General features: G+C 38.8%; 1 protein-coding gene across 3 annotated transcripts; it reads left to right on the forward strand.

Annotated features, from left to right (window-relative positions):
- Positions 1–1048: 1048 nt before the first annotated feature.
- On the forward strand, positions 1049–24933 carry hook3 (hook microtubule-tethering protein 3). 3 transcript variants are annotated; one of them, XM_054612780.1, is made up of 24 exons: positions 1049–1150; positions 6828–6913; positions 7188–7260; positions 7481–7531; positions 7733–7865; positions 8005–8072; positions 8288–8350; positions 9027–9110; positions 11624–11787; positions 11902–12042; positions 12233–12320; positions 12579–12692; positions 12854–12964; positions 13332–13416; positions 13556–13625; positions 15612–15752; positions 16116–16203; positions 17647–17681; positions 17831–17913; positions 18135–18235; positions 18353–18457; positions 18660–18731; positions 19740–19876; positions 20050–24933. In XM_054612780.1, exons 1-24 carry the CDS (start codon positions 1094–1096, stop codon positions 20060–20062), a joined length of 2163 nt encoding a protein of 720 aa, XP_054468755.1. In that variant the 5' UTR covers positions 1049–1093; the 3' UTR covers positions 20063–24933. The 3 variants fall into 3 exon arrangements, with proteins under 3 accessions (XP_054468755.1, XP_054468754.1, XP_054468756.1); XM_054612779.1 differs by having other exon boundaries at positions 21495–24933; XM_054612781.1 differs by having other exon boundaries at positions 19740–24933.

The raw sequence follows: 24933 nt of genomic DNA on the forward strand, positions 1-24933 counted from the left end.
TGAAAATGATCCAAAGTGACTGAGACTACTATTGTTATTCCATAACAAAATGTCAATCAGGATACTTGCCATGACATTCATCATTTATTGAGTTTGGTGGTCATACGATGCTCCAGGTAATCCTGTCTAAGCGTAACACAGACTTGTCTCTGAGCACAATCCCCCAATCTTTTTCTTCAGAAGTGAGTCAGCTGTGCACTTTCCCAAACTTGGCTCTGACGCTGTCAATGAAGGGGATGGAAATGAGACAGCTATTAATACAATATACTTCTTCCGTTTTGGCTGTAAGTCCATGACATTATTTTAGAAATCAAAGGCGGTAAAATCATCCAGTAATTCACAAGAATAAAAACATCTTAAATGAGCTTAGATGAATGTCATTTTATGGCTTTGGTTTTGGCTTTCTGTTTTCCTATGTTGGTAATCATCTCACATCCAACACCTATTCAGCCTGCTTACCCTGGTAAGGAACCACTGCCTGAGTTTACCAGTTTTACCCACAGAATGCATTTTCTTTTGACAAGCCAGGCTTTTTCTTGGCCCACATTTGTCTGCATGGCAACTACTTTATGGTCATTAAAGAAAATTACAAATGTGTTTTGGAAATGCACCAGTAAAGCATAATAAACCGAAACAGGTAATTCCCACATTTTACCAAAAGCAAAAAGTCCTTATTTTGCTTTTTTTAAAGTGACTGTAAAGGCAACTTCAACACACAGGGTCGAAGCTTCAGATCATTGGGCTCCATGCTTTAATACCATTCCTATCCCAAAGCAAGAAAACAAATACAATTATGTTTTGTTTTTTATTGTAGTAGTTTTTTATTGTAGTAGTTTTTTATTGTAGTAGTTTTTTATTGTAGTAGTTTTTTATTGTAGTAGTTTTTTATTGTAGTAGTTTTTTATTGTAGTAGTTGTTTTTTCTTTTATATGCACTGCTGACTCCGCCCCCCCCGGCCCTCCCCCGGCAGACGCCGGACTAGCGAAGCAGCGAACCCGACGTGACTGAGAAATATCGGGAGTAACGTTACATGAAGCCGACTGTTAACTTCAGGCTCTGTACACGACGCAAAGTCGGTTTACGTTAGGTAACGATGACAACATCAGGGTCCTTGGATCGAATGGAACTCTGCGAAAGCCTCTTGACATGGGTAGGTGATCGAACGTGACGGTTGGGGGGGTTTATTTAAACTGACAGCCAGTGTTCTCCTAGCTAGCATACGAGGCTACGTCTAGCTAGCTGGGCTAGCGGGGGTAACGTTAGCAGGCTGGAGGGAAATGACACAGACTTACGCTGGTTACGTATACAGGCCAGCTGTTTGCTGATGTGGTGCTTTGCTAGCCGCCAGCAATCCTTTTACCCAACCGTGATTATAGAGCTGTGCATAGACCGGTTAGCTAGCTAGCTGTTAGCTCAGCGTCCTAATACCCGGTGGTGTGCTGTAACGGGGCTGTAACCGGGTCCATCTGACGGTGGAAACGTTGGCCTCGTTATGGTTCACAGCTCTCTGAGCCAAGTCTAGTTCCTCTGGATTGAGGATATAACGGTACAGCTCGGTGTCTGCTTTCAGTCTGAATTCCTGCCATTGTTTACCAGTGTATCATTATGTCTGAGCTCCCTTCCCCATTCCTCTTGATACAAACATGTCAAACACAGCCAAGCATCCAGGACTTGTTACCCTAAATCTTTCTATCTAAAACTTGAAAACAGATGTATAAGCAACCAAGTGGAGAAGGGGCATTAGATTATAGGATCACATGCTACGGATTGTAGCATGTTTGCATAGTTGAGAGCTTAACCTAAAGCAGAGAAATATTCCCTATTTCATAATTATAATTCTACTATAATAATTGCTGCTGTTATTATAAGTAGTCTTAATTTGTTTTCCTTTGTCACTCTGCTCACTACTGTGATTATATGAATCATTTATGTCACATATACATTGAATGTGTTGTATCTCTGCTATGCTGTTCATTCTGTACACGTGACATCTGTTGACTTCTGTCCATCCAGAGAGAAGGATCCCTCCTCTGTTGCTCTCCCATATGTTTCTTCCTGTTTTCTCCCTGTTAAAGGGTTTTTTTAGGGGAGTTTTTCCTGTGCCGATGTCGCATGTGTACAGATTGTAAAGCCCTCTGAGGCAAATTTGTAATTTGTGATTCTGGGCTATACAAAATAAACTGAATTGAATTGAATAGATGGTTAAAGTCTGAGAGTAAAACATGCTGATGTGAACATGATGCAGATAGACATTCACTGTTCATGTCACATCTGAAGAAAAGTCTAGCATCGTTTATCTGTAATGTAGACTTCAAGACAAGGCAAAGCCTTTCAGAGCTTGTGTTTATTTATTGTCAACTGTACATTCACCTCTGATGCTTCCTCCTCTTGTTGTCATAGCTTAGCTTAGGCGTAGCAACTCAGAATTGCTTTTCTTCGTGTTGGCTCCTAGTAATGATTTCGCTGGCAAACATTCCTCACATACCTGTTAACTGTGAAGTCACAGCACTGACTGTGACAGATTGTAACTAAAGCGCATCAGGCTGTACTTCTTACGAAAGAGCAGTGGCGATATCAGGGCAACTGTGTCTGCTACGGGGTTTTAGGTGGTGAGTGATGAGTGCAATAGTTTTGATTGAAGGCAAACTTAAAGATGGGAAGCTCCTGATAAGTAGTTGGTTATTTATTATACTATATTGAATAATAAATGATTTAATAACAGAAATATAAGAAGCCACAGTATTAAGTCAACATGTCTATGATTGTAATCTGTTTGGTTCAAATGCCAAAGTATTGGCTGTCTGCCACATCCACATACATAATGTGATACTCCCAGAAATACTATACTGTTTTTTTTTTAAATGATATACTGGCAAGCTGTTACTTTTAAATACTTTGTTTATTATCTTGCCATTCTCAGTTAAAATTGATTTTTTATAAGTTGTTGCAGGCAATGTGCGATGCGTATTCCATGGTACCAGTGTGGAAACTATAACCAGATGTCAGCAAAGTGACATTTTATCTTTGACTTTAGTATCTGCTGTCAGCAATGTTATGCAGCTGAACGACTCTTGTCTATTAAATAAACCAGTTTTTCTAATAAGATAATGATATTCAAGTTTTTAGCATTTCCTACAGATGTGCCCTATATCTATAGTAACCAAATACAGAATAACAGCACTGCTTAGAAAGAATGTCTGACATTTATGGTTCACTCATGCTTTACACAGACATTATGCACTGGATCACTTCAGCTGGCCCCACAAGCACGCTTGTTTACCGTCACTGTCAAAATTGTCCAAGGTTAGCATGTGTAGCGTTGGTATCTTCCATTTGGTTGCATGAAATCAAATCAAAGAGCTGACGATATGCTGTATTATCAGACCTAATGTGGACGTTATAGTTTGAGGGAAAAGTATCTGCTTCACTTTGATCACTTGCACAATGTGAAACATGTGTTTTCCACAGATAGGCTGTCTTCTTTCCAACTGTTTCCACAAACTGTTAGGTGTGGGCTTCCTTTTTTGACAGGAAAGCTGAGAGGGTATTATTGGAAATGCAGCTTTTGGTCAAGCTTTTTCTGTCTGAAAATGCTTAGGTCTCACATAGCCTCAGACATGAACTTCTTTCAGTTAAACTCAATTGAGCTCTCTTATCTACCCGTTAAGCCGATTGCTATGGATGATGTGATCAAAGCAGACTCAATGTAATCTGGGAACATGAGCAAATTTCGCTGAACCAGAACCACAAAATCCCTTGGATCACATGATGCTTTGTATCCAGATTAATTGGTTTTCAATCATCACATTGCAGCTAACACACAAAGATCGGGCATTAACAAGACCTTTAGACACAGTGCAGATAAAATAGTCCAATTTGTTATGTGGTATATGCTGCTTTACCTGTGTTGTGCTGTTTCGGTCACTGAAACATGAATCAGATGAGTATTGCTGTGAACTTTAAAGGAAACTTTTAAGCAGAAGTGGTTGTTAGTCTTAGTGGTTGGCAATAAACTGTAATTGTGTCTAAAACAGATGCCTTGTGTGCACACGGGAGTAAACACACATGCAGTGTAATTAAGTTCCAACTCTGACTGTAACATCAATATTTAAATATCACTTATGCAACACATATTTAAAATGTATTTATTTTAGGTGCACATTTTGCTGTCTGCTGTCGCTATTTTTATATGTTAAAAGTGGTTGCCAATTTCTCACAACAGTTGCCAATGGCAACCTGGCAACGGTTATGGTCCAGCCCTGCTTATACACTGTTGATGAATAACGATGTTGATTTCAACTCCTAGTTGGGCGCTAGGACATTCCCCTATGGGCGATAGATTTAGTTTCATATCAAAATGACTGTTATGGCCTTGTCTTTACATCTGATTCCTGATCAGCATTCAAGGCTTCTAAAAGCACAATTCTAAAACTTCTAAAAGCACAATTCTAAAACTTCTAAAAGCACAATTCTAAAACTTCTAAAAGCACAATTCTAAAACTTCTAAAAGCACAATTCTAAAACTTCTAAAAGCACAATTCATGTGCCATCAGTAATTGACACAGAACTGGCAGAAGGGGGCTTCTTTCACAGATATACAGTGCCTACACAATGTCCTATACAGCAGAAAGGAACACACCAGCACTGCTCCACTGTGGCTTTTCAAGAGACATCACATGGGCATACATTCTGTTTAAAGGCTTTGTAATCCAGTGGTATGTATACCACAGGTTTGTTGACCTGACGTGCAGTTGAGCATGGGGAGCTGTGGCAATGAGAACCTATTTCTGCTTGGGAACAATAGTTTAGGGCGTAAAAATAGAGCGCTGTCAAAGGGGATGCAATACTGTTGGTCAGTCAGTCAACAAAATGCAACAAATCTGGATGTGTTGGACTTCAACACATTCCTCGTTTAAATTTAATTTCACAGTGTTAGCCACTCTAGGAGAAAACTTGTTTTTTGTTCTAGTGTCCCACCCAGTGTAATGTTTATTACTGGCTTCCATAGTGCTGTTTGTTTGTATTATAGAGTTTGGACTGGTCTGAAACTAATTTGAATGCAACATGTTTGACGCCAACATCATCACCACTCCATCCGTTCTAATGTGTAATAAAACCTCACTTTCCACTATTGTGATAGTATCTAAACACAGGAAGCCAGCATGTAACCCACTCTACAAGACAACTTAGCATCACAGGAAGGGTGTTGTATAAGAGTGTGATATGTCGTATACATTTTAGATTGTAGTTTGAATGTTGCAGGGTAATTGGAGTGGGTAAGGTTTTCTCAGTCTCTCACTGGTAACCGATGTTATGTAATCAGGGGGATTGTTTTGTGTTGGCTCAGGGCCAAAGGTTGGCTTTAGCTTTAAGCTATCTACTGATACAGAGAGAAGCTATCTTATTGATGCTTGGCTACCTGAAAAAAAATGATAGCTAGTTAGTAGAAATAGGAATAATAATACAGACGTATTTAAATCAGGTCAGTCATTTGAAAGCTGTAATACATACAGTCATTCAATATAGTAAAACTTTGATTGGAGGTTCTTCAAAGTTTATCTTGACCACATTAGGATATTTAAAATGTGCTTTTTTTGTTATTGGATAGGCAGCGTTGTACACTTGATGTCCAACTGTGAATTAAAATAGCATTCTAAAACATTTTTGGAACATTAAAAAACATTTAGGCTTGTCTGAATTTATCAACTGATTGTGTGCAAATTGTTTTGAGTGTCATGTTGACCTCATGCCATGTGAAATTTGTCCTTGACTGTTTACAGTGTCGAATGTCTTCTTGTTTACCGGAATCTGTCTCTGCTAGTAAGGAATATTTTAGGGCTCTTTGAAAGGTTGCTTTATGTCCTAGATCTATGGAATTCATTTTAAAGCATCTAAATACTCACATTACTGTGACACAGTTGTCGGGGATGTTCTTGCATCATTTTATTTTCAGAAAAAATGTTCTACAGCCAGTAGTTTAATATAAGTGGAGTCATACCAAGCAAATGGCATATTATTGCCTACCCGAGCAGAATATTTCATAAGAAATTTTAAAGAGTTTGATGTCAGAAACAATAACAATCTGAAAATATTATCCGCATGCATTCATTTCCAGATTGAGTCTCGCTAAAAGTGCTCTGCTCCGTTCGTTTCAACTCAATTGCATCATGTGGAGCGCTTCTTCAGGGATTTGACTTGTTGTTGATAGGCACTCTCTCAGACGATTTGGGCAATCTGCTGAATATTTTTTGTTGTTGCCCTCTGCTCTTGTTAAATCCGTGACTAAGGGCCTGGGAGCTGCACGTGGAGCCACGTAATGAAAAGTGAGACCAAGGGAACGACGTGCAGGCAGAATTTAAACCTCTTCATTTTCTCTCTGTCAGAATTCCAACAATCCTGCTCTCAATTTCCCCTCCTTCGGCATGTGGACTTTTGGCACGTAGACAGAAGAATATTCACTTGTGTCTGGGCAACAGACTTTAAGCCTCGAGGAAATGTGGTAAAGAAGGATATGAGGGAAGGAAATGGAACAATGACTTGAAAATGAGAAAGAAAGATCTGAAAATAGAGATAGAGCTAATGAAAGAGAAACTGAGCAAGAAGGACAAGTAAAGTTGAGAGACAGTTTATTAAGTAAATGTGAGCTGCACACCTCTGACCGTACTCTGGTCTTCAGGGAGCTACTGTGGAAAAATACCATCATAATACCATTTTCATAACTTTTCGGCATGAGAAATATTGGTTGACATTTTATTCTAGGTGCACTAAACTGCCTCGCTTTATGCTGCACCCAGCACTCAACATGTGTATGTCTGTTTGCTGTTTAGATCCAGACATTTGGAGTGGAGGCTCAATGCAAGACAGTAGAGGACTTGACGAGCGGAATCGTCATGGCCCAAGCACTACAGAAAATGTAAGTCTTCATCTTCAAGCTTGGTGTAGAAGGAAGCGCCTCATTCTAAAAGTACTTCTCTTTTTCTGTGGTATTTTACATTGCTGGTTGCATTTTGTGTCATTCCTGCACAAACTGAGTTATATTTTAAAAGAAAATGTACCAAAATGAACTGTAAAAATTATTTTCACTATTAAGTAAACATATTGAAATTTTCAGTATGACTCCATCACTGATAACCTTTTTCTCATTCAGTTCCTTAAGCTCTATTTTCTTGTCTATCTGAATTTTCTAGAGATATAGTGTATTTCAATGACTCTTGGATTAGTAGAATCAAACCAGAGGTTGGGGACAACTGGAGGTTAAAGGTAAGAATACTTTATTTTTTGCTTTATTAGTAGGTGTATGTAGTTTAGGTTTTTTGATGCCAATTTCTTTTTTTTCCCACATTAGCTAATGACATAGCAGAGGTTTAAATGAATGATCTATTCATCCAGAAAAATTATGATAATTTGTTAGTAATGTATAGTTATATCGGTATTTCTAATATTCAATGTATACCTCTCCATAAATTCTCTCTTGTTTCAGATCAGCAATCTCAAGAAAGTTCTGAAAGGTGTCCTAGACTATAACCAGGAGGTAAGAAAAATCCACTGTATTCATTTTGATTTGATCATCACCCGTCATCCACATTACATAAGCCGATGTGTTGCTAGTAGGGACAAGTCGTGACCGCCGACACTACCCTAATCCCCTTTAGCACAACACGGGCCATGATAATCCAGTTTTCATATAATGATATATTTTAACATTATTTATGTGCCTTTTGTGTCTGTCTAGATCCTCGGCCAGCACATTAATGACTTCACACTACCCGATGTCAACCTTATTGGGGAACACTCGGAGCCTGCGGAACTTGGGAGGATGCTTCAACTTATACTGGGCTGTGCTGTCAACTGTGAACAGAAACAAGGTTCATTTTCCGTACTCTGCGTGTGCTTTGTCGACATGTGTGCAATATGTAACAATGTTTCTGTGATATCACATGACATTATCAATGGATTCGGAGGCTTGATTTTTTCCCCCCCCCATTATTTTGTCTACTTCCCTAGAATACATCCAGACCATAATGATGATGGAGGAGTCAGTGCAGCACGTTGTCATGACAGCCATCCAAGAGGTGAACAATCATTCTTTTTATATTAAATGAATAATGATGAGAATAAGGGGGGATTTCGGGTGGCATTGGGATGGCAGATCATACTCCTGTGGGTGTTGGCAAGTACAGGCTCTAGCTGGTTGTCGTCATTACTGAACCAAGGCGTAACAAGTTTTGGTGCCGTGTACACTTCACTTCTTCCAACCCTTAACCTGTTTACGTGTGTTTTTCTGCAGCTGATGAGTAAAGAGACTCCAGTGATGGGAGGAAATGACTCATATGTGGATCTAGACAGACAGGTATGGAGACTATAAAACCTCACTGCGCTGCTTTTTATTGCATGTCTTGTTTCCTAACAGTGCCATCAAACGGGTTTCAGTTGACACAGATTTAAAGTTTAAATGTAACTGGTCTGTATTAAATAGACTTCACTATTAAGGTAAAATATTGAACATTCACACGTCAAAGTCTTTGAACTCCCACACGGACTCCCTCCAGTATCTGGATTTTCCACTGAAACCTCAACACCATTGCTATTACACGCAGCATGCTCACTATACGACTTGACCCAGATCTCTGCCTCAACCACTGCTTTACCTTCCTCCTTTTTGGCCACAGACCTGTTAAAACAACTGGATGTTTTAAAAAAAGCTAACATCAGCAGAAGCGCTGTGTTATTGTGCAATCATTACGGTGTACAAACTGCCACGTTAGAAAAACACTATTGTTATAGTCCTTGAGTCAACATCTCCTTGAGGGTATAAATGTTTGTTTCTTTAGTCTCATCCAAGCAGACAATCACTTGTGTGTGTGTGTGTGTGTGTGTGTGTGTGTGTGTGTGTGTGTGTGTGTGTGTGTGTGTGTGTGTGTGTGTGTGTGTGTGTGTGTGTGTGTGTGTGTGTGTGTGTGTGTGTGTGTGTGTGTGTGTGTGTGTGTGTGTGCAGGGTTTTATTCTTTTTTTCTTTCATTTTTCAGCTGAAGAAGACAGCAGAGGAGCTGAATGATGCTTTATCCACCAAGGAAGAGATTGCCCAGAGGTGCCGTGAGCTTGACATGCAGGTTGGTTTCATGCACTTGTAATCCCCCATGTTTTATTGTGTTTGACTGCTGGTTTTGGCATCATCATAGCACAGTGTTTAGGTACTCCTATCATGTGTCTGAATGGCCTAACCTGAAAGTCATAAAGCCACCAGTGCGCCTGGCGGTTCTAGAGGTTTATTAGCTATCACCATGGCACACTATTAAAAAGTTATTATGTGAATAATTCACATTAATAATATTGGATAACATCATTATATGCGGCTGGTCAATATGAGAGGACTATTTGGTCTCTGTCTTCATGGAGTGACAATCCTATAATGTCCAAAGTGTTAAAAATATTGATATTGTTAGGATAATGCAGCTCTGGTTAAGTGTATAACTTTAGCTGTTGTGTGTCAGGCATAACTCATTAACCTTTAGCAATTATAATTGTGCAATGATGATGCAATTTGAGACTGAAAAGATGAATAAGCACTCATGTACAGTAACTGTATATGTTGCAGGAACATAGTCCAAGTTAACATACAAACAACATGGTATAACACGTCCACTCTTGTTTAATTAACTTTTCTTGATTTATTTTGTGACTAATTTTACTCTCTAACTGATTGTGTAATACTTCTTACAGCTATTTTTGGTTACACTTTCAAAGCAGCTCCCTTTTTTTAGCATAACAGTATAAAACAGCTGATTGGACTTTCCTATTCACACTGATAAACTGTCGCAAAAAGAAATTGACAAACTATGTATCCATCTTCATAGCAGATGGTCATAATGAACATATTTATTTACATTCAACTACTAAAGACACAGCTATTGCAGAAAAAAAATGGAGCTGTGATTTAAAGGGTTACCTGCTCTCCTGTCTTAAATCGGTTTCCTCTTATTTCCTGACTATTTCATCACTGTGTGCCTCACTTTAAAGGCCCTCCATGTCCAAGAGGAGCGTGATAGACTGAGGTTAGAGTTTAATGAGCTAGAAGAGAGGGTAATTCCAAACTTTCTTTTCTTTCCATCTCTTTTTTTTTTAATCCATGGTGTGTGTGGTGTGTCTAATAGTCCTGGGGTTTTTTTTTCAGTCTGCTTGCACCAGCATCCCCTTTGGAATCCAGATCCCCCGCCTCCTAATTATCTGTGCATGTGTGTGTACATGTTTGTGCACACGTATACACATGATCCTCATGGGGCACACCAGCCACAACTGCAGTTTGGTGTGGTTGTGTCGGTTGTCACCCCTTCACTGATTGTCCTCTGCCTTTATACCCTTGTGTGTTTCATTGCTCTCCCACAGCAATAGTAGACAGCAAGGGGGGAAACCCAGGAAGGAGTCTTTTCTTGCCAAAACTGTTGAATATATGTCTAATATTACAAATATCACACATACTGTTTATAATTATTCTGTGACGTTGCAATTTTTTACCTGAATTAAAAAAAGAACCCTTTTATCAAAATAAAAAAGGACTCTGGTCATCAAGCAGTCAGCAACAGCATTGCACGTCCTCTAACTCAATACCTGTAACTAAATTAAGTTTGTTTTTAGGAAACCGTTTCCTGTTTTCTTTTTTTACTTCTGATCACAGCTTTGATGGGATATAAGCTTGTTGCAGTGGGAGCATTTTTTACACGTGTGAAAGTTCCCCAAGAGCACTTTCACATAAGTGTTACCGACATTTAAATGGAATATATTTTACGCATGGAACACATTTTTACAAAAGCAGACATAGCTAGTATGTCAGCGGAAAGTCAGAAAAGCCTGATGGCATTTATTTTATAGTCTCAATATATATATATATATACTGGTTATTGACTTGAATCTGGCTTATTTATACAGGGTTGAGAAATCATGATATCTGGTAATTGCTTACTCATTTAATGCCAGGCAATTAGACAAATTGAAAATAACCCTGCTTACTTATCTTAACAAATATGTTTCTATTGCCTCTTAACAAAAATATTAAGATCAGCTCTTATGTTTTGAGATGCCACAGACTTAATTATGAATTCCTATCATTAGTGGAACAGAAATCTGCTTCTGCTTTGCTTTGTGTGGAGTTTGATAACCTGTCTATCACTTTGAGAAGGCAACATCAAACCATATGTAACCCTCTTTAATATGTTGGAGTTTGTTGGTTTGCCCTGTTGAAGTGTTTTTTGGTGTGTGCTTGCTTTTTTACCAGAAGCGATGCTGCAGTATAATTCCTAAGGAATTGAATGCTGTAAAGATTTATGCGTTTACATTTAAGTAGTTTGAGAGATACAATTTGAAAACTAACTTATTTCCCTTCTCTGCTTCTCTTCTCTCCATCTTTAACATTCCAAACATCTTTCCTTCTCTACACCGCCCATGCTCCCTTTTATCCCTCTATCCTCCATGCCACTCTTTTTTGGATCTTTCTTCTATTTTTCACCTTTCCTTTTATCAAAATCCCTGTCTTTCTCACCACTGAACCCCATGTCTTCCTGCCTTTTTCTGGTTCACTTTTTGCACTCCCATTCTTTGCCCTCTTTTTTTGCTCGCGTCCCTTCCACAGGTGGCAGCCTTGCAAGAGGAGAAGAGCAGTTTACTAGCAGAAAACCAGGTCCTGAACGAGAGACTTAACCAGTCCGACTCCATAGAGGATATAAACAGCCCTGCAGGACGCAGACATCTCCAGCTGCAGACACAACTGGAGCAACTACAGGAAGAAACTTTCAGGTGTGGAGTCGATAAAAGGAGACAGATTTTGTCGTACAAAAAGTGAGAGTTGAATTGACTGATACTGTTGTAAAAATATGACTTTAAAGATGATTACTGCTCATTCTGTCTCAGGTTGGAGGCATCAAAAGATGACTACCGGATCCGTTGTGAAGAGCTTGAAAAAGAACTTGTGGATGTGAAGTCACAGAATGAAGAGCTTGCGTCTCTGGCTGATGAAGCCCAGTCTCTCAAGGACGAGATGGATGTTCTCAGGTAAGAAGGGGATGCAAAATCTTGGCTCTCAACACACTGAGATTAGAAAGCAAACTAAACTCAACACTAAACAATTTAGGAAATTCCAAATGCCAAATGGAAATGGAACCACTGTCCTGTTATTTCAGATTTCTCTCCTCCTTTCTAAATGCAAGATCAAAATGAAAGTGACTGTTGTTTCCCTCCCCAGGCATTCATCAGACAAGGTGTCAAAGCTGGAGGGCACAGTGGAACACTACAAGAAGAAACTGGAGGACATGGGACTTCTCAGGAGACAGGTACACAGACGACAGACGGCAGGAATAACTTAATATATTTATTTTACGATGAGTTCTAATACATTTTCCTGACATTATATATCACTTGGTGTCCTTTTTTTTTTTAAATTTATTTTTTAAGAAATATTTAGTTTCAATCAATATCTTTTTTTTTTTTTTTTTTTTTAACAATCACACAGGTTTATTCTTATAAATGGCAGTATTTGTATGTCCAAGTTACAAACAAATAAAGTTTACATCTCTGTCGCTCTTTTGCAGAATAAGCTTATGGAGGAGAAGAACACAGTGTTAATGCAGGGCAATGTCAGTTTGGAAGAGGAGCTACGAAAGGCCAATGCTACTAAGGGCCAGCTGGAGACTTACAAGAGACAGGTACCCAACCAGTGCTATGTTGACTCACATGGAATGATCATTATTTACATGGCCTTTGGCTTGGCGATGTACCCCAACTTTTAAATTATATAATACTCACACAAATATATGTATACTTTAAGAGATAATGTATTTCCATTTTCCGCCCTTTCTCTGCACAGGTGGTTGAACTTCAGAATAGACTGTCGGAAGAGTCTAAAAAGGCCGACAAGATGGAGTTTGAGTACAAACGTGTCAAGGAGAAGGTGGACTCTCTACAAAAAGAAAAAGATGTATGTACACATCATTGTATTATGATATAGTTACTGGTACAGTATTATTCAACAGTATTCTTATTAATCTGGGAAAAAGGATGAATATACCTTTTTCCCTGAGATATCCAGCAATACGATGTCTGTCCTATTTTATAGATGGAATCAGATGTATGAAAACCAGAACAGTGTGCCTAACTTTGTAATTTATTTATCATTGTTCTACAAGTAAGAAGAAAGTGAGACCATAGGCTGTACATATCTTTCAAATGCTGCAGTTTAATATGTGCGAGCTGGATCTTCATTCATCTTCATTGCAAACCCTGCACTTTTTCTCATTGTATTTTCATAGTATAACTTCTTCATACATTTTTCTCTCCCTCTGTAGCGTATGCGTACGGAGAGAGACTCTCTGAAGGAGACTATTGAAGAGCTACATTGTGTCCAAGCCCAGGAGGGACAGCTTACATCAGGTAAAATGAAAAAAAATGTCAATTGTAGCTAAATGGAAGTAGCTGAGCTTGGCCTTTCTTAAGCAAAGTATAATCTGTTTTTCTCAAGCCTAAATATTTGGTATTACCCTGTGTTCACATTACTTTCTGATTGTTATAGGCTTGTTCCCGATGGTCAGTAACGACGGCTCGGACTCCCTGGCTGCTGAGATCACCACCCCAGAGATTCGGTAAGGCTTTTGAACCCCATGTTTTGATTCCCTTAAGTGATTTAAAATAGAGAAGGTGGTGATGTAGAAATGTCGATGGAGTACAGATATCAGATCATCTCATGCATTTATATTCAGTAGGTCACAGAGGAAGAAATGTGACATCAAAGTATTTGTATTTGCTGTTTTAAGAAATACTAAATATTGTGTTGTGTATCGTGTAGAAGAAATGTACTTGCAGAGACCTGGTTCCAAGTTTTTGGACACAGTTCATGGCACTCAAAGTTTCAATTTGCATGCTAGACAAACATCAGAAGATGGAGGATAAGATTTGTGTGTGTGTGTGTGTGTGTGTGTGTGTGTGTGTGTGTGTGTGTGTGTGTGTGTGTGTGTGTGTGTGTGTGTGTGTGTGTGTGTGTGTGTGTGTGTGTGTGTGTGTGTGTGTGTGTGTGTGTGTGTGTGTGTGTGTGTGTTTTAAGTGCCCGTCATTCTGTAGCCAGATGGTTTCTGGTCGGCTCCCTTTTGCTCTATCTGCTTTTTTAAGGTGGATGATTTTGGCTTTTAAAAAACCCGCCTCTGTAGTTATGTAATAGTTGTGTGTGAGTTACATCAGCCTGACTGCTGCTCTCCAAGAGGGCTGGGTTTTTCTGCTGGCAGAATACTGTGCCTGGATTTTTGCAACGCGCTTGAACCAAAATAAATCCTCTTAAAGCTATTGATGCGGAAATAACTTAATTTGAGTTAACCCAGTCTGGACTAATTACTACCCTCTGGAGGTAAAGTTCGATAAAACTGTTGTGGCCTGAGGTGACGTCATATCCTGCAAGCTTTTGGAGTTGAAAGTTAAATGTTGCAATAGCAGTGTTTCATGTGAGATATCTAAAGAGAATAACCGTGGGAAATACAAAATTGATGATGATTCATGCTCACTTGCGGTAGCCTTGTTCAGTATTCACACTCACTGCTGGAGGCTGAATTGACGATGCCTTTTAGACAGATTCAATCATTTTCTTTTATAAGCAGTGGCTGGGATTGATTTCTGCCAGTCAGTTTCCTCTTAACTTTAAAATAGCCAGAACAAGAGCTGGAATTTAGTAAGTCTCTCAACCTACTGCAGGGTACAAATCCTAACTGGACCAGAAGAATCCGGTCATGTCCCAGGTTTTATTTTCTCAATAAGCTGTATTGGAAGCTCTTTTCAAGTCTTCCTTTGCCTTCCCTGGCTTGGACTTTGCTAGAGAGCAGCTGTGAGTTCATCTGGAAACATTTAGTCAGTTCTCCAGTTGGAAAGGAGGAGTCAGCGGCCAAACCCTAAAATACACAGGAAGAGAGACAGACTGTGCTCAACACTATCAAAAGACAGATCATAGACCTAACAGACCTTATCTGTTTGGGGGAAAGTATTTCAAGTATCTCTACCTGATATTCCACCTCACAGTTTTGTGTTTACCTGAGTACAAAGTTTGACATCAGGAAAGAGTCAATCAGTCGAGGGCATTTCAAAGTACAGATATTTATATTCATTATATTTATATAAGAGGCATTGTTGGTCAGTCTGACGGCCCACCACTTGTAATATTACAGCAGAAGTACAGTAGTCTTGTTGCTCCAAATGTTTTAGTATTAACTTGACTTAACCAGCAGGAGTATTGCATCTTTTTGCATAAGGCGTGTATGTAGAATTGTATGTAGTTTCCCCAGTAAAAATAAATAAAATTCCAATTTTTCATGTTATACTTACTTATGCTGCACGGTTTGTGCCAAAATAGTAACGTGGGACAGATCAAATAAATATACAGAGAACAACGCATGCAAAATTGTGGTCTCAACAGGTGGTCTTTGTTTATCTTTAGCCATGATAATATAATATCAGATTTAAATGACATGAGGTAAATATTCTATAGAGAACTGTGAGTACAATATTTGTTATTTCAACTACTGTATGTGTGGTCAGTTATCAGTGATGTTTGAAATGAATACCTGTTTCTGTCCAATGTGTTTTTACAGAGAACATCTGATCCGTCTGCAGCATGAGAACAAGATGCTGAAGCTGGCCCAGGAGGGATCAGACAATGAGAAGATTGCGCTGTTGCAGAGTTTACTGGAAGATGCCAGCAGAAGAAAAAACGAACTGGAGACAGAAAACAGGTCAGCGGAGAGCACAGAAACATGCAGCCTAAGAGCATAAGCAGTGGAAGCATACAAACTGAAGGCTGAATTCTCTTTTTTGTATCTGCCTTCGAAAACACTGTTACATTTTTCTCTTCCGTGCTCAATAGCTTATTGAAATTTGATACAAATCTTTTGTTGTGTTTATGTAGTTCTGAGAGCCACAGTTTCAGTGTGGGCTGATTGTTTTGACCTTTGTTGGTTTCATTTATTTCCCCCATGGTTTTTCCTTTGTCTATACTGGAATTTCAGTCAATGACCTTTTAGTCAGCAGCCTGCCTCTCTGCTCATTGCTGTGTTAAAACGTGTTTGTCAAACTGGTCTTTTGTGCTTTTTATCTAGGTTAATCAATCAGCGCCTGATGGAGGAACAGAGTCAGGTAGAGGAGCTACAGAAGAATCTTCAAGAAGAGGGTTCCAAAGCAGATGATGTAAGTAACGACATGTTTGTTTTACCTTGTAGAGGCATAATTCTGATACCAGTTGAAATGTTCAAACAAAGATGTTTGACAAGACTGCATTACACCACTCCTCATGTAGGCTCAAGGTGTAGTTTAAAAAGTAACATGCAAAACTGAAAAGGTTAAATGAGTTAACTTATTTGAAGTTTTTTTTTTTATATTTTTTTTTAAATGAAGTACAGTTAATACAAACAAGTAAGCCATATAAAGAGAATAGAAAAAAAGTATATTTTTGCAATGCATTATCACAGAAATTGAGGAATAATCTAGCAAGACCTTTTATTTAAGTACTTTTTTTGTACAAATTTAGTCAGGCAAAGGAGCTGGTGGGTCAAACGTCGGTTGCAAATATGGGAAAGACACCCTGACAGATTATCGTGTGGTTGACTATTGCCTCTCAGTGAAATACTTGTGCATTTTCTTTTCTAATACTGCCTCCACTCACAGACTATAGTAAGTATAACTTTGTGATTCCAGACAAGCTCCCTCTCTTAGACTTTGTCCTTTCAAGGTGTTAGCTTTTTGACTTCATCAAACAAATGTGTAACAACTCACAATGTAAACTGTTTATAATGTGGAGCTGTGTTAGTATACACATTATATACATTTTGCAAGTAGAATTTCTTCATGCATTTGTTACACTGAGTTGTTGCATACCAGTAGTAGTTACTTTCTTTTCCTAGCTAGGTTTGGAGATTCTGCAGGTCTCTTCTTCCTGTTAGAAATAGAGAGGCATCTGTAAGCAGTTCTTTGGCATCTTCTCTGTGTAGATTTCTCCTCTCTCTAGAAACCCAACTTTCCTCTTCCCTTGATGCTGTTTGATTTCTTGCTTAGAGATACTCTGCAGATTTCTGCTCTCACGTGATTTTGCTGCGCACCAAATGGAGAAGGGTGACTTTTCATTGATACAGAATCAAAGAAAATAGAAAATTAACCAGAACACTCCTCAAATTGTAAATATTCTTTATGATCATCCAACCTGGGAAATCATTTCATCACCCGCCCAAAGGTTTGGTTTGAGGTCTGCATTTCTTCTCCGTTGGTTACTTCATTTACTGACATTCTGGATTCTAGATTTTTTTATACGTTGTTTAATACCACATGATATCATTACCCAAACATATTCTGTTTACACTTCCCTCTGTTGGATGAGAAGGGATATTTGCAGGGTTTTGTTATATTGTGGTGTGTTAATAATAACTTTTCATATAAGCCAGAGAACAAGCCTGGCACACAAATGTGGCTGCAGGTATAAAGATGGAGAAGACTGGAGTTTGCTACAATTCCTGCATTTATCCAACAGAGTGTCTCTTTGAATGAGTCTAGTCTTGACATTTTATGTTGTATCTGTGGATTGTGAAGGTTGGAATATAATGTTATAAAACATATCCTTTATCTTTTTCTTTTATTCAGTCTTCCATCCTGAAGAAGAAATATGAGGAGCACATGTGAGTCCCCTTCTTACAAACCAAGACATACGTTTACATATAAACAAAACAAAATTGATTTGAAGAGATTTAAAATGTTAATATGAAACATTAGACAAAACTAGGCCTGAAAAACATTTTTGATGTTGGTTCTTTGTACTCTTCATCAGGGAGAAACTACGAGAGTTGAACAATGAGCTACTGAAGAAGAACGCCTTCATCGACGAAATGGAGCCCAAATACACCACCAGCTGTGAGTTTGAATTCTGAATGTGTGAAGTGCAGTTGAAGCCTATTGACTTCCATCCTCCCTTACCACCTGTTCTTTTTAATTTAAAATGATCTAATGTATGATGTTTAGCTACAGAAACAACACTGAGACATACATCATTTTTTTCTCTCAATGCATACTCAAAGGACAAATAAAATACGCTTTAATAAAATAACTTTGACTTTGACGTTGTTGCCTTTCAGCTCAACGTGTGGAGGAGCTGGAAGACGCCTTAAAGAAGAAAGATGAAGACATGAGGCAGATGGAGGAAAGATATAAGAAATACCTGGAAAAAGCCAAGAGTGTGAGTATATTTTTAGGTGAACTATCTTTTGCACGGAGCATTATAACCATTGATGCCTGCTGTAGGTGCGGGTCAACAAGAAAGTGTATGTGATGTGGTTGAATGTGTCCTCTCCAGGTTATCCGGACCCTGGACCCCAAGCAGAACCAGGGTTCAGGTCCAGAAGTCCAGGCCCTCAAAAACCAGCTGCAGGAGAAGGACAGGATGCTGCATTCATTGGAGGTAATCAAGTATTAGAGTTGTATGTTCCAGTAAGGAAAGAGGTGGACTCTGCAGCTTTAGATCAATTGGGTTAACCAGTCACCTTCTAGATAAGCAGTGACTGGAGAAGGAGACATGTTTAAGTGTGTGAAAACATAATGGAAATAATAAAAAAGCACCTGCATTGCTTATTTTTGTGTGTTTTTATGTTTTCTCCAAACAGAAAGAGATGGACAAGACAAAAACCCAGAGAGATTACGAGGAGAAACTGATCGTGTCAGCCTGGTACAATATGGTAAGAAGGACCTTCACAGCCTGTGACACAGTTGTCCTTTTTATAAATTGTTACCAAGAAGAGTTCAAATTCCCAAGTCATAATACACCGTCCAAGTCCAGTGTTTGAGGCTCTCCCTCCCTCTGTCCTTCTCTATTTCTGTCATTAATAATGTGATTTATGTATGTGAGTAATATAGAACCTGAAGCCATTTTTATGCAAAAAAGCCACTTTTATTATAGAGAATTGAGTTTTTGACTCTTGTTCGTACAAAAACAGACATTTATAATGTCACATTGTGCCTTAGGACAGTGATGGCCATTTTTCACTGTTTTCTGATGTTTTATTTACCAAACATCTACTTGATAATACATACATACATAATACATAGCTCACCCAAGAATAGTTGTTAGCAATAAAACTGAGGCACTGATGCACTGAAAAACAGACACATTATTTCAAAAGAATTGTCCAGAAATCATTTGTGATTTTGCGTTATTCCTTTGATAGACAAAACATTATACTTTTCCCACTTTTTTTAAACTACTTTTTGCTACTTACACATAGCATTCCACCAACCTGTGTTTCTGTGTGAATTTGAATACTTTTAATGTTTTTTATAATACCCTCTGTTAGTGTGGCCCAGTATTGCATGAAATATGAAGTCATCATCATTCACAAGTCATGCAAGAAGGCATTTCAACCACCAGAGGGCAGCATATGCTCATCTATAGCCGCAGGAAACGACATTTGCTCCTTTTTAAACATTCGATCAATAGCAGGTGTTGATGTTTATGAGTTGTTAAATAGGAACTAATGTTATGTTTGAGCTCATTTGTTTTCTCATGAATCAAGATTATTGTTTGGATGGTAGCTGATTCTCTGGTGACTTACCTACTCTGTGTGTTGTGCTCCTGCTAAAGCGCTGGCTCATACGCTGCCATTGATTCTCCATCTACTCACTGTCTTGTTATACTTATAAAGACCATTAAGGGCAATATATAAGACATCCTTTGTATCTTTTCTCAGGGTATGTCTCTGCAGAAGAAGGCGGCTGAAGACAGACTTGCTAACACCGGTTCTGGTCAGTCCTTCCTGGCCCGGCAGAGACAAGCCACCAGCACACGCCGCTCCTATCCGGGTCACGTCCAGCCAGCTACCGCAAGGTAGATGGCTGCAGGGCAGAAAAATGTTGCGACAAACTACCTAACAAATCCCCTGAACTTACATACAATAGATGTGCCTTCTTTTGAGGCCCACTATTTGCATTCATTTTTAATGGACATTCTTGATTTCCTGCATTCTGCCTATTGATTTCCTTTTTTTCCTTCTTGATCAGATCCATGAGGTAGAGATGCCAGGCAAGGCTACCCAAAATCTCACACCACTTTTTGTTTCCCCCCCCCACACAAAGCATATTTTACCCTGACTCCTGTGATGACAGGCTCCAATCCTTTTACCACCCCAGTATATTTCATAGGGTCTGACTTATCACCCCAAACATCCTCTCTTCCTTCTTCTCATCCAATGACCTTCCTCAACCTGTACTTTGTGGAAAACCTTTGTCAGGCAGGTAATATGGACCCCAAAGGCAGAGAAGAATCGCATCTTCTTGTTGCGTTCGTTTCTGTTTAGAGGAACCGCTCTTGCCTGTTCCTGCAGTATTTACACACATCTCTACCTGTCATAACGTTTGAGGTTCATCTTGTTTCTCGACTGGAGTTGACAGATTCTCTGTCCTGCGTTATCTGTTTTAACTTATATGATGTAGCTTTCAGCAGGCGACAGCAACTCTCATTTACATGTGTTCAACGTTTGACTTTTGTTTTTTTTAAATGGATATAAGGTGCGGTGAATTGAAATGCAATATTGAGCAACAAATACATAGGAAGATGTATAGTCACCTCATGTAAATGTTCCATTTGCTTGCTTAATGGTCTTAATGATCTGTAATAGGAATACATGATTTGGGAAAACAGGTTACTGTCGGTTGGTAACAGTGCAGCAATAATTGTGAATGGTAATTTCCCCTGAGAAAAACGTAAAGTTACTGCTTCAGCTGTTAGAGTTTTATCAGCAGTTGCAATCCTCAGCGAGGTAGATTGTGGCAAAGAATTCTACATAAGTGTGAACTTAACTTTCTTAAGGAGCCACCGTCAAGCAACCCGGGGAATGCATCAGTTCATATAGTTTTAGCTTCACCAGCATTTACCAGGTTGTCTCAGACAACACCTCGTGTGCCATTCTGTTACATTTCAATACATGCACCGCAGTAATTGGTCGATATCCCTGCAACGCTGCAAGACGGGGTTGCACAGAAAGAAATGTGTTGAAGTAAAGTGGAGATAGTTTTAGATCCTGGGATTGGGACTTGGTTTGCAGAGTTTGCAAGTCAACAGAGGCGTTTCTAAGCTCAGTTCCTCTCCATATCATTTTAAAGTCGATTGATTGCTATCATGGTGAAAAAGGTTGTTCACAGCGTTTTGAAAAGTACACAGTGCTTCCCATGTCACTTTAAACAGACATCTTGAATAGGTATGCTTGTTGCTGCTGTTCCTGTCCTTTCTTTAACCCATTTATTGATCCACTCTGTTTACGTTGTCGTTGTTTTCAAGCCACATCATGAATGATCTCTTAATAACATGATTGACCTTTAGAAGCCCCAGAATAGACCCTGTTTGTTTGCTCGTGTATGTGTTTAGACCCAGGCCTGAACTTTAAGCTAACAAACACCCGCCGTCTGACCGCTGTCTCTCTCTCTCTCTCTCTTTCCGCCCTCAACAGCAATGTCACTGCATGACTGGCACACCAATGAACTCACCAAGCGTTGAGTGGCCCGGCCCGGCCTGTCTTTGGCCCACGCTGGCCCCCGGGATGGGCTATACTGTGGCACACGATGCATGAGCTACCTGCCTGCCTGCCTACTGTTGCATGACTTTGCATTGACTCGAGTCTGCGAATAAGCAGTACATCAGTAACAACAGCATGAGCACTAACAACCCCTCTGCAGTGTCATGCATTGTTACCCCCAGACAAGTCCAAGGAGGCCAGAAACTAAACCCCTTTCCCACCCTCCCAGCTCCTTACTCCTCATGTCCTCTTGCTCTTTCTTACCCTCTTCATTCCCCTTCTCTCCTCCCCTCCCTCCACTCACTCTTCATGGACGTGCCTGCTTGTGCTTCCACACCGCATCAAGTCTGTTACACTTCAGTTTATGTTACAAACACCAAGGACAGGCGCAGAATATAACAGCGTAGTCTGTCAATCAAGCAGTTGATCTATTACTAGGCCTTTTCTGTCATGTGTGACTTGACGATTGGCCGGCTGCCTCAGTATACCTCAATGACATATTTCAACATATCTGTTTCTTTTTACATGGGAGAGAAATATTTGAGAGGTGTTGCCTACAAATCTACATAACAAAAAACACTCCTTTTAAACTTCTAGATGTTTATTTCCTGCAATTGGTTTGCCCAGCCTCTCCTCAACATGTTGCTAGATGGCATCTTAGAAGTGGTTTTACCTCAAGTATTAGTACAACAAGGAGAGCGTACGGGGCATTACTGTGGCGCCCTGTAAGCTTTTGGACAGATTGCAGTAGGAGCATAGGATGGCAAAATAAGTGTTTTAAAATGAATAACATTGTTACAGATACGCTTCTATACGGGATAAAAGCCCCCATTAAGCCTACTTACAACTTCTCTTTTAGTGGAATTTAATGTCCGCATAGTATCTATTTCTCCATTAAACTGTACATTAGCTCATGCAGGCTAATGTACAGTGCGTTCAATTTGTTGGCTGGAAATGACTAACTATTTCATAAACGTAGAAAGGGAAACCACTGCAACAATCTCAAAGGATCCTGCTGATCACAGATCAAACCTTTATTTAGTACATTTAAGGCAATTCATAGTAATCCTGCATTCCTTCTACAGTGTTTTGTTAATGCAACTTAACAGATTTTTTTTTTGGGGGGGGGTTTAAGGAAGTTGTTGAGTGCTTGCACATGCAGTTTACAAAATGAGTTATACAAGACACACATGATAGTATCAGTAATAAGGAACCTAAACTTGGTGTTACAAGTCATACTGAACATTGTGTGTAGCTTTTTTTTTTTTTAATTATGTCTTATTTAAATTTTACTTTCAGAGCGTATTATAGGTATGTTGACAATTAGGGAGAGAGAAACTAAATAAAAGAAACACCTGGAGCTAAGGATATATGCATATTAAAGGCATAAGTGCATATATTCTTCAAAAGAGACAGATGGTTGAATCCTCCAATTTTAGTGCCTTTAAAATATGATATAAAAAAACAAGACTGGCTGGTCTTTTTATGACTAAAGACAGCAAGGCATACCACCTTTTTAAAGACCAGTTTTTAATTGTGTTATTTGAAAAAATAAAAACCAGTCTAAAATGAGATTTAATCTCATACATGATACATTTCTTGACAAAAAGCTTATAGTCAAATTAAGTAGGCTTGATGAGGACTTTTCTTCTCTGTATTTTGATCTATTTTACTCATAAATGTGTTATTGTGTAACCTTGGTTTAATTCATGCCGTGCATTTTTATCTTAATTGCTTATTTATTCTTTCGGCGCTTGTACAGCAGTATTGTTACATTTTTTAAAATATCAGTAGTATTATTACATCACAACTTGTACTGTTACAATGGAGTTGAAGTTTCCTTTCAACATCGAGATACTGTTACATACTTGTCTTATGCAACAAAAGGAGGCGATGGTTCAAAATAGTGTAGTGTTTAGTCTCCATCTAATGACAATTACACAAAGGTTATTATATTAACAGTGTCATCTGAGTGTTAGTGTTAAATGGAGAAAACTGCAAGGTTCCATTTCCCTCCAGTCTTTTTAGGAGTTTCGTAGAAAAAAATGTTTTCTCATCAACAAAAGAAAGCACATTTTTACACTTTTTATTTACCCAATTGTTGGTGAATTTATTGTGATCCTACAAATGATCATATTTCCTAGTGTTTTTAGCGACAGCAACAAAGAGGGGGGCCACGTCTGTGGGAAAAGGCTCATTAGCTGTTAGGCATGCATGTGTAATTGCATTAAAACTGAAGTTGGCTCAGATGTTTGATTAACTTATCTTGATCCAATTAGATTCTGCATTTGGCCATCAAATAAATTAGTTTTCCAGAAGTGAGCGGTGAAATAACATTTGCAGTATGAATTCAGTTGCAAAGTAAAGGCGGATTGTTTGGTCTAGTTCTTTATTTGTTTCTGTCCAAATCTGTGTTTTAGAAACCACTTGCCAGTAACATCCAGCTGTAAGTTATATTACACAGAACTCTTTTAACCGTCCATCCTCATGAGTCATTGTATTGGTAAGAAATCTGTATATAATGGAACACATCCACACTGTGGTCGACCTGTTTAAAATCATATCAGGGATGTTGAGGAAACATTTTCTGTTATTTATTGTCCCCTAAGAGAAAGCGTATGATGTTGTCTTCTTTAATCCCCCACCAAGTCAGCCACTGTAATTTGTCGTTATATGTGTCTGTGTATATACTTAATATTACTGGAAAATAATGAGATACTGGGGGAGAGATAATCACAGTAATATAACCTGAGAAAAAACAGCTAGTTTGCGCAATTCTCAGGCCGTATTAAAGGCAATTTCTTGTCAATACAGAAAGAAAAGTGACATCTTCATGTACTGTTAAATGCTATAACCCAAAATCAAATCCTAATATTCATTTTGAGGTCAAAATATTCTGCAGACTGCAGTATTCTTTAAAAAACCCAGTCATCATGTGGTGTATTATTACACGCCGAAGCTAAAAATGAGTACCCAGTTTTCCCTAGCATTACCTGACTGCTAATTGCGCTGTCAAAAGTGTATTAGAGAGATGAAACAAACAGCACAAGGCTGTCAACAGGTCAGAATCGTATCACTACGCGTGCAATGTTTGCAGTATTTTTTTACTCATTGGAAAACTTTTCTTTACATATTGAAGTAGCAAATAACCTTCCATTTGCCAAGTTTTATATTGCTTGTATACAAACACTATGTACATACTAAATGTGGCAGTGCTAGAGGAGGTGTCTGGCTGTTTGAGAGTGAGAACATAAAACTCGTGTCAAGTTAGATGGATTTCATATAGCATCTGTCTGATTAGGACCTATTGATGAAAAATGTGCTTCCTACACTGCAAAACTTGGAAAATGACATTGTAAATAAAGCTTGTATA

This window comes from Anoplopoma fimbria, chromosome 14 (assembly GCF_027596085.1).
Source record: "Anoplopoma fimbria isolate UVic2021 breed Golden Eagle Sablefish chromosome 14, Afim_UVic_2022, whole genome shotgun sequence".
NCBI lineage: Eukaryota > Metazoa > Chordata > Actinopteri > Perciformes > Anoplopomatidae > Anoplopoma > Anoplopoma fimbria.

Excerpts from the sequence above, each read along its gene's own strand:
- hook3 (XM_054612779.1), top strand. The coding sequence starts at position 1,094 with ATGACAACATCAGGGTCCTTGGATCGAATGGAACTCTGCGAAAGCCTC. Across the intron at positions 7,532-7,732 it reads TCCTAGACTATAACCAGGAG|ATCCTCGGCCAGCACATTAA; the intron begins GTAAGAAAAATC and ends GTGTCTGTCTAG. Across the intron at positions 7,866-8,004 it reads CAACTGTGAACAGAAACAAG|AATACATCCAGACCATAATG; the intron begins GTTCATTTTCCG and ends CTACTTCCCTAG.